Source organism: Rana temporaria, unplaced genomic scaffold, assembly GCF_905171775.1.
Source record: "Rana temporaria unplaced genomic scaffold, aRanTem1.1, whole genome shotgun sequence".
Classification (NCBI taxonomy): Eukaryota; Metazoa; Chordata; class Amphibia; order Anura; family Ranidae; genus Rana; species Rana temporaria.
In genome coordinates this window covers 22,928-32,977 of record NW_024404564.1, presented here as the reverse complement: position 1 = coordinate 32,977, position 10,050 = coordinate 22,928, and the positions used below count along the sequence as shown (strand labels likewise).

At 44.0% G+C, this 10,050-nt stretch overlaps 1 protein-coding gene across 1 annotated transcript; it reads left to right on the top strand.

Annotated features, from left to right (window-relative positions):
* The first annotated feature begins 497 nt into the window (after positions 1–497).
* On the top strand, positions 498–9,057 carry LOC120922622 (zinc finger protein 84-like). Its single transcript, XM_040334708.1, has 2 exons — positions 498–597; positions 7,783–9,057. The coding sequence occupies exon 2, from the start codon at positions 7,995–7,997 to the stop codon at positions 8,964–8,966; it is 972 nt and encodes a 323-aa protein (XP_040190642.1). The 5' UTR covers positions 498–597; positions 7,783–7,994; the 3' UTR covers positions 8,967–9,057.
* The last annotated feature ends 993 nt before the right edge of the window (positions 9,058–10,050 follow it).

Below are 10,050 nucleotides of genomic sequence, written 5' to 3'. Positions count from 1 at the left end.
GTATGAAATGTCACTTCCTGTCCAGGTATGAAATGTCACTTCCTGTTCCGTGTCAGTTGCTGTCCATGTATGAAATGTCACTTCCTGTCCCGTGTCACTTGCTGTCCATGTATGAAATGTCACTTCCTGTTCCGCGTCACTTGCTGTCCATGTATAAAATGTCACTTCCTGTCCATGTATGAAATGTCACTTCCTGTCCCGTGTCACTTGCTGTCCATGTATGAAATGTCACTTCCTGTCCAGGTATGAAATGTCACTTCCTGTCAATGTATGAAATGTCACTTCCTGTTCCGTGTCAGTTGCTGTCCATGTATGAAATGTCACTTCCTGTTCCGTGTCACTTGCTGTCCATGTATGAAATGTCACTTCCTGTCCATGTATGAAATGTCACTTCCTGTTCCGTGTCAGTTGCTGTCCATGTATGAAATGTCACTTCCTGTTCCGTGTCACTTGCTGTCCATGTATGAATCGTCACTTCCTGTCTCGTGTCATTTCCTGTTTTTGGACATTTTAGATCCGGTTCCAGGAGGCTGAACATCTTCTCAGTCTGCATCCCGAACACACAGCATGTGATTTTCTCCATGTCAGACCACACAGGTAAGTCAGGTGGATATCCTAATCATGGTACAGGGCTCCCTTGGGCCTCCCTGCTTTATACATATTAATGATCTGTGACCGAGTGTTCCTTCTTGTGATGAATGATCTACACTATATATATATATATATATATATATATATATATATATATATATATATATATATATATATATATATATATATATATACACACACACACTGTATATATGTTAAATGTTTTTCCACACTTTGTCTCTATCGGTCACCTTGATAAAGAAAGTCATCGCGCTCTCCAAATGTTTGGACCTTTTTTTGCGCCTTCGGTAAATACAGCTTCAGAATCTACTTCTCGGTGTTGTAGGTGTGGATCTCATGCGCTGTTATTTAGGACCTCTGAGTCTGCACACCAATACAATTTCCCCCAAAAAATAAAAAAATCTTCTTAAATAAAAATGGGACTGCAGCTACCACTTTAGGGGTGTCCTCTGAGGGGTGTATAGCCATAGTCTTCTGTCAATGCAGTGACCACACACATCTCCCTGTCAGTCTACTACTATGTGCACATGCAACCCTAATCACCTTGTTACCTAGCGGAGAGATTTTACACCTTATGGATGGAAGGATTAACATGATTTTATAGTATTTGCAATATATATTCAGGTGTCCCAAAATCCTAATGGTGACTTATAGCTTGTATTGACATGTTAAAAAAAAAAAAAAAATCCAAATGGTGTTTCACCTTCACCAATAGCTGCAATGCACGCTCACCTTCTCTGTTGGACCTACACACCTATAGGTCCGTTGCACGCTATACTTTTGAGTTTGGGAATTCCTCCTCTGGCTCTTAGCAGCTACTTCACACCGTAGGAACCTTTTGGGGGAGACGCACTACACCACTTGTATGTTGCTCAAATTTTGCAGCCACTTCAGGTCTCTCCAAAGCATGGAGACAAACGGTCATTAGTAAAAAGCAATACACATTAACACTCGTTAGGCACACAGCTACCCATTAATTGGCCTGAGATGTTAACCCCTTCCCAGCCAGTGTTATTTGACAGTGTGTATATTATGATCACTGGTGATGTCCGTGGCAGAGTTGTCTCTCTGTCTCTGTCTCTTTTTTTTTTTTTTTTGTCTCTCTTCTCTCTCTCTCTCTCTCTCTTCTCTTTCTCTTCTCTCTCTTTTCTTTCTCTTCTCTTTCTCTTCTCTCTCTCTTCTCTTTCTCTTCTCTTTCTCTTCTCTCTCTCTTCTCTCTCTCTTCTCTTTCTCTTCTCTCTCTCTCTCTTCACCGCTATTACTTGTTTAACCACTTCCTTACTGGGCACATATACCCCTTCCTGACCAGGTGAAATTTCAGCTTGTGGCACTGCGTCACTTTAACTGACAATTGCGTGGTCATGCGACGTGGCTCCCAAACAAAATTGACAGCCTTTTTTTCCCCACAAATAGAGCTTTCTTTTGGTGGTATTTGACCACCTCTGAGGTTTTTATTTTTTGCGCTATAAACAAAAATAGAGCGACAATTTTGAAAAAAAAACAATATTTTTTACTTGTTGCTATAATAAATAGCCCAATTTTTTTAAAAAAAAAATGTTTTCTCAGTCTAGGCGATACGTATTCTTCTACATATTTTTGGGGAAAAAATAAAATAAAATCGCAAGAAGCGTCTGGTTTGCGCTGGATGCGCGCGCAGGCCGTGTTTTTACGGCCTGTTAGAGATTCAGAACCACCCCGCGGCCGTATAAAGTCATACGGCCGTCGGGTAGTGGTTAAAACAAATACAGTGGAACCTTGGATTACAAGGAGAATGCTCCTAATCCAAAGCACTTGAATACTGCTCGTTTTGCGACACAACACTCGCAAACAGAGTCAGGATTTTCAGAAAAGAAATGCTCGTTAACCACGTTACTCGCCATCCGAGGTTTCACTGTACATATGCCATCATTTGTAGGCGCTATAAGACCCATTTAACAACGAGCATCGGCGGTAAAACCTATTTTTAGCAGCGCATTACTGTCGGATGCTAGCGGGGGGCACTTTTGATCCCCGCTAGCGGCTGAAAAAGGGTTAAAACCGCAGATACAGTAGCGTTTTGCTGGCGTTACGGCGGCGCTGCCCATTGATTTCAATGTGGTCCAAAGAAGCTGCTGGCAGGACTTTTTCTGACTTTTTCTGATGCCCTGCCCTGCCAGCGCACTGTTCCAGTGTGAAAGCCAGAGGGCTTTCACACTGGAGTGAATGGAGCAGCTGTTTTAGGGCGCTTTTCAGGCACTATTTTTAACGCTATAGCGCCTGCAAAACGCCCCAGTGTTTGTTTTTACAAAATTATTTATGCTTAAATGTTGTTGTTGTTGTTATATATATTATTTTTATTATTTTATATATATATATATATATATATATATATATATATATATATTTGTTTTATGCATTTTTTTTATACATATAATAAAAGCCCCGGCGGTGAACAAATGCCACCAAAAGAAAGCTCTATTTGTGTGTGTGTGTGTGTATATAAAAAATAAAATAAAAAATAAAATCTAAATTTCAATTGGGTAAGGTGTTGCATGACTGCGCAATTGCCAGTTAAAGTACCACAGTGCTGAATAACAAAAAATGTCCTGATCATCGGGGGGTAAAACTTTCTAGAGCTGATGTGGTTATACAATCTGCACTACACTTCTGTGCATATTGATCACCATATTCCTTCTACATACCTTTCCTGCGTATATTTCCAAGTGTTGTTATGCACTCCTCTCCTGTGTATATACTGCCCACCAGAGGCGGCTCTAGGCTTTGTGAGGCCTTAGGCAAGACTTGGACATTAGGCCCCACTTACGCTCATAATGGGAAAAATTATTAAAGTGATAAAAAATAAGTGTGCCCCCCCCCCCCTACAGTGCTGCTGACTTCCCTCCTCTGCTCTCCTGCTGACTGCTGTGGGGGATATTCAGGATGGAGGCCTGTCATTTACCAGCCCTTACCTTTTCTAATAAAACGCAGTGAGTGATCGGTACTGATCACTCACTGTGTTCATTCATAACTGAATACTGTGTTTACTATGCTGTAGTTTATAAATTAACAGAAGCCTCTGTCTCCTGTCCATTCATCTGCAGTGCAGTGCAGCTGAATGTTTTTCCTCGGTCTCTTTCTCTGTATCAATAGTGAGACTTCAGCGGTCCGTTTAGACCCCTGATATCTCACTAAAGAAACAAAAAAAATAAAATAAAAATCACCAAAAAAGGAAAAAAAAAATGTTTGACTAAAATTTCTAATTTAATCTAAAAACCCATGCCCAATATGCAAGATAATTTAGCCACACGCACTGTTTTTTTCTGTATGACACAGGTCACCATAGCCAATGATGCTATTATGATGGTACTGTACAATGGTGGTAAACCTGAGTAGGAAAGGAAAGTGGAGTGTATGGAGGTGGGTTGTATGTACATGAGAGGGGTGTGAAGTCTATGGAGGCAAGTAGTACATGTACATGAGAGGAGTGAGGAGTGAGGAGTGTATGGAGGAGGGTTGTATGTACATGAAAGGGGTGTGAAGTCTATGGAGGCAAGTAGTACATGTACATGAGAGGGGTGAGGAGTGTATGTGGGTGGTATGTACATGAGAGGGGTGCAGAGTGTATGGAGGTGGGTGGTATGTACATGAGAGGGGTGCAGAGTGTATGGAGGTGGGTGGTATGCACATGAGAGGGGTGCAGAGTGTATGGAGGTGGGTGGTATGCACATGAGGGGTGCAGAGTGTATGGAGGTGGGTGGTATGCACATGAGAGGGGTGCAGAGTGTATGGAGGTGGGTGGTATGCACATGAGAGGGGTGCAGAGTGTATGGAGGTGGGTGGTATGTACATGAGGGGTGCAGAGTGTATGGAGGTGGGTGGTATGCACATGAGGGGTGCAGAGTGTATGGAGGTGGGTGGTATGCACATGAGGGGTGCAGAGTGTATGGAGGTGGGTGGTATGTACATGAGGGGTGCAGAGTGTATGGAGGTGGGTGGTATGTACATGAGAGGGGTGCAGAGTGTATGGAGGTGGGTGGTATGTACATGAGAGGGATGCAGAGTGTATGGAGGTGGGTGGTATGTACATGAGAGGGGTGCAGAGTGTATGGAGGTGGGTGGTATGTACATGAGAGGGGTGCAGAGTGTATGGAGGTGGGTGGTATGTACATGAGAGGGGTGCAGAGTGTATGGAGGTGGGTGGTATGTACATGAGAGTGGTGCAGAGTGTATGGAGGTGGGTGGTATGTACATCAGAGGGGTGCAGAGTGTATGGAGGTGGGTGGTATGTACATGAGAGGGGTGCAGAGTGTATGGAGGGGGGTGGTATGTACATGAGAGGGGTGCAGAGTGTATGGAGGTGGGTGGTATGTACATGAGAGGGGTGCAGAGTGTATGGAGGTGGGTGGTATGCACATGAGAGGGGTGCAGAGTGTATGGAGGGGGGTGGTATGTACATGAGAGGGGTGCAGAGTGTATGGAGGTGGGTGGTATGTACATGAGAGGGGTGCAGAGTGTATGGAGGGGGGTGGTATGTACATGAGAGGGGTGCAGAGTGTATGGAGGTGGGTGGTATGTACATGAGAGGGGTGCAGAGTGTATGGAGGGGGGTGGTATGCACATGAGAGGGGTGCAGAGTGTATGGAGGGGGGTGGTATGCACATGAGAGGGGTGCAGAGTGTATGGAGGTGGGTGGTATGTACATGAGGGGTGCAGAGTGTATGGAGGTGGGTGGTATGCACATGAGGGGTGCAGAGTGTATGGAGGTGGGTGGTATGCACATGAGGGGTGCAGAGTGTATGGAGGTGGGTGGTATGCACATGAGGGGTGCAGAGTGTATGGAGGTGGGTGGTATGCACATGAGGGGTGCAGAGTGTATGGAGGTGGGTGGTATGCACATGAGGGGTGCAGAGTGTATGGAGGTGGGTGGTATGTACATGAGAGGGGTGCAGAGTGTATGGAGGGGGGTGGTATGCACATGAGGGGTGCAGAGTGTATGGAGGGGGGTGGTATGTACATGAGAGGGGTGCAGAGTGTATGGAGGGGGGTGGTATGCACATGAGGGGTGCAGAGTGTATGGAGGTGGGTGGTATGTACATGAGAGGGGTGCGGAGTGTATGGAGGTGGGTGGTATGCACATGAGAGGGGTGCGGAGTGTATGGAGGTGGGTGGTATGCACATGAGAGGGGTGCAGAGTGTATGGAGGTGGGTGGTATGTACATGAGAGGGGTGCAGAGTGTATGGAGGTGGGTGGTATGTACATGAGAGGGGTGCAGAGTGTATGGAGGTGGGTGGTATGTACATGAGAGGGGTGCAGAGTGTATGGAGGTGGGTGGTATGTACATGAGAGGGGTGCAGAGTGTATGGAGGGGGGTGGTAAGCACATGAGAGGGGTGCAGAGTGTATGGAGGAGGGTGGTATGTAAAGGAGAGGGGTGCAGAGTGTATGGAGGTGGGTGGTATGTACATGAGAGAGGTGCAGAGTGTATGGAGGGGGGTGGTATGCACATGAGAGGGGTGCAGAGTGTATGGAGGTGGGTGGTATGTACATGAGAGGGGTGCAGAGTGTATGGAGGTGGGTGGTATGTACATGAGAGGGGTGCAGAGTGTATGGAGGTGGGTGGTATGTACATGAGAGGTTAATTTTAAAAGGGGAGAGTTTAGTGGGACTTTATATGAGGAAATGACGCAGTCAATTACCTCCATCCCAGTTTTTTGTATAAAGGAAGAGCGAAGGAGAGCGGGACTTTAAATGAAGTGTGTGCAGGAAAAGCTTGAAATGGTAAAGGATGATTGAAGTAGATTATGATCATTTAATACTTTCATATAATGTATCGTACATAACTATATTACATTATTGAAGAAGATCATAATTATACAGAGATTCAAATTCATGTCAACAAAAAGAAAAAGATGATAAGGTTAAATAAATAGACTTTTATGGAAAGCTTATGGAAAATTTGAATCTATATAAGTATTACTGTATAATTATGATCTTCAATAATGTAATATAGTTATGTACGATGCATTATATGAAAGTATTAAATGATCATAATCTACTTCAATCATCCTTTACCATTTCAAGCTTTTCCCGCACACACTTCATTTAAAGTCCCGCTCTCCTTTGCTCTTCCTATGTACATGAGAGGGGTGCGGAGTGTATGGGGGTGGGTGGCATGTACAGGAGAGGGGAGCGGAGTGTATGGAGGTGGGTGGTATGTACAGGAGAGGGGTGCGGAGTGTATGGGGGTGGGTGGCATGTACAGGAGAGGGGAGCGGAGTGTATGGAGGTGGGTGGTATGTGCATGAGGGGTGCGGAGTGTATGGGGGTGGATGGTATGTACATGAGAGGGGTGAGGAGTGTATGGAAGTGGGTGGCATGTACATGAGGGGTGTGAAGTCTATGGAGGCAAGTAGTATGTACATGAGAGGGGTGCAGAGTGTATGGAGGGGGTGTTATGTACATGAGAGGGGTGCGGAGTGTATGGAGGGGGTGTTATGTACATGAGAGGGGTGCGGAGTGTATGGGGGTGGGTGGTATGTACATGAGAGGGTTGCGGAGTGTATGTGGGTGGGTGGTATGTACATGAGAGGGGTGCAGAGTGTATGGAGGGGGTGTTATGTACATGAGAGGGGTGCGGAGTGTATGGAGGGGGTGTTATGTACATGAGAGGGGTGCGGAGTGTATGGGGGTGGGTGGTATGTACATGAGAGGGTTGCGGAGTGTATGTGGGTGGGTGGTATGTACATGAGAGGGGTGCGGAGTGTATGGAGGTGGGTGGTATGTACATGAGAGGGGTGCGGAGTGTATGGGGGTGGGTGGTATGAACATGAGAGGGGTACGGAGTGTATGGCGCTGGGCAGTATCAAATACACCACTGGTCACTGATGCATTGGTGACCAGTGGCAGTTGATGCCTGGCATGCCAAATTCCTGGCATAACAAATTCAGAATGGGAGCAAAGTAACTCTCCCATTCCCCACTAACTTTAGCGTAGTGCCCATACTGAAAGTAAGGGGGCGCTATATAGGGTACTTTTTAAAAATATTAATGCATATGATATTTTAATAATGAAGATTACCAAAGACCCTTCAGTGTAGCCATATTTATAGAATTCTGTCTTTTTTTATCAATAATAATAAAATATATATATTTATATAAAAAATATTATTTTTATTTTTTATCTCTTCTTTAGGTGGATTGATGAACCGTTTTTGGTCAAGGTGGTCTTCATGAGCAGAGTCAAGGCTTTACTACAGATCACTGGAGGATTCGCACAGGACACAAGCCATATCGGTGTTCTAAATGCCATAAATGTCTTGGATACTCTTCAACATCGATCCAGCTTTTCAGTGTTCTTGAAGCGACTCTGCCTTTAGAATAAAGTCCGATAATCTCAGATACAGAATGGCTGGCACTGGAGAGAGGCCATTTTCATGTTCTTATTGCAAAAAAACTTTTAAAGGAGAGCAAAGTCTTATTAAACACCAGAAATTCCACAAAGATGAGAAGTCCTTTAAATGCTCTGAATGCAACAAAGTTTTCCCATGGAAGTCCAAACTGATCAAACACCAGATGATTCACACCGAAGGGAACCCATATCGATGTTCTGAATGTGACAAAGCTTTTGCATCAAATTCAGAGCTGATCAGCCACCAGAGGGTTCACACTGGGGAGAAGCTGTATAAGTGTTCCGAATGTGACAAAGCTTTTACAGGAAAGGGTCCTCTTATCCGACACCAGAGGATTCACAATGGGGAGAATCTGTATCCGTGTTCTCAGTGTAAAAATGTGTTTTTAAAGAAGTCAACCCTTCACAAACACCAGATGAATCACACTGGAGAGAAGCATTATCCGTGTTCTGATTGTGACAAAACTTTTGCATCAAAGTCATACCTTATTAGTCACCAGAAGGTCCACACTGGGGAGAAGCCCTATCAGTGTTCAGAATGTGACAAAGCTTTTTCAGAGAAGAGTAAACTTATCAGACACCAGAGGATTCACACGGGAGAGAAGCCATATCAGTGTTCTGACTGTGACAAAGCTTTTACGCAGAAGACGCATCTTCTAACGCACCAGACGATTCACACCGAAGAGAAGCCATTCCAATGTGTTGAATGTGGCAAAGCTTTTAGAGTGAAGGCAAAGCTTATCAAGCACCAGAGGATTCACACTGAGAAGCCATTTCCATGTTCTGAATGCGACAAAGCTTTTAGAGTGCAGTCAAAGCTGATCATACACCAGATGATTCACACCGGACAGAGGCCATATCGGTGTTCTGAATGTTTTCGAACTTTTAGAATGAAGTCGCATCTTATTCTACACCTGAGGATTCACCGCCCTTCAGCTGCAGTAGAAGGGGGGAATGTTAACGGGTAGCAGCTAAGCTGCAATGAAAAAGCTTGTGGGCGTCTCATCGGTTTCATCCCTCGTGTCACCCCACAAGTTGGTATAAAAGTAAAAAGAAATAATGCTGTATGTATGTATGTGTGTGTGTGTGTGTGTGTGTGTGTGTGTATGTATATATATATATATATATATATATATATATATATATATATATATATATATATATATATATATATATATATATATATATATATATATATAAAATTTAGAGCTGCACAATTAATCGTCAATCGTTATCGCAATCTTTTTCCCGTTGCGATTCTTGACACAGTGTTTCACGATCTTTGACATGAAAATAATTTCCTCTCTGCTCTCAAAAGTCAAAGTCTGGGCAGCCTGCCAAGTTTTTTTATCAGTGGAAAATTAAGTCTAAACATTGTATCACATTGACTTTTACATCAAAGGAATAAACTTCTGTATGTAAATTAAGAACGTTTAACCACTTAAATACCAAACCTTTTTCTGACAGCTCTTTTCAATTATTTTAGAGAATAAAATGGCGGTTGTTGCAATATTTTATGTTGCACTGTATTTGCGCAGCAGTCTTTTTTTTTTTTTAAATGCAATTTTTTTTGTAAAAAATTACTTTAAGACCTCTTTCACATTGAGGCGTGGAGCCGTGGTGACGGTATAGCCGCGCTATTTGTAGCGCCGCTATACCGTCGTATTTACCGCGATATTCGGGCGCTAGCGGTGAGGTTTTAACCTCCGCTAGCGGCCGAAAAAGGGTTAATATCACCCGCGTGGGATCGGTAATACCACGGTTTTCCATTGATTTCAATGGGAAGGCGTGGTATAGGAGCGGTGGACACACAGCTCCTATACCGCAGTAAAGATGCGGCTAGCAGGTCTTTTGGAGCGCTCCTGCTAGCGCACCGCTTCAGTGTGAAAGCCTTCGGGCTTTCACATTGAACACTACAGGGCATGATTTTTCATGCGGTATAGCAGCGCTATTTTTAGCGCTGTACCGCATGAAAAACGCCTCAATGTAAAAGGGGCCTAATGAATAAAAAAAAAAGAAAAAATAGCCAGTAAAGTTTGCCCTTCTTTTTTT

Bases quoted from the DNA above. Each gene is read 5' to 3' on its own strand.
- LOC120922622 (XM_040334708.1), top strand. From the start codon at position 7,995: ATGGCTGGCACTGGAGAGAGGCCATTTTCATGTTCTTATTGCAAAAAA.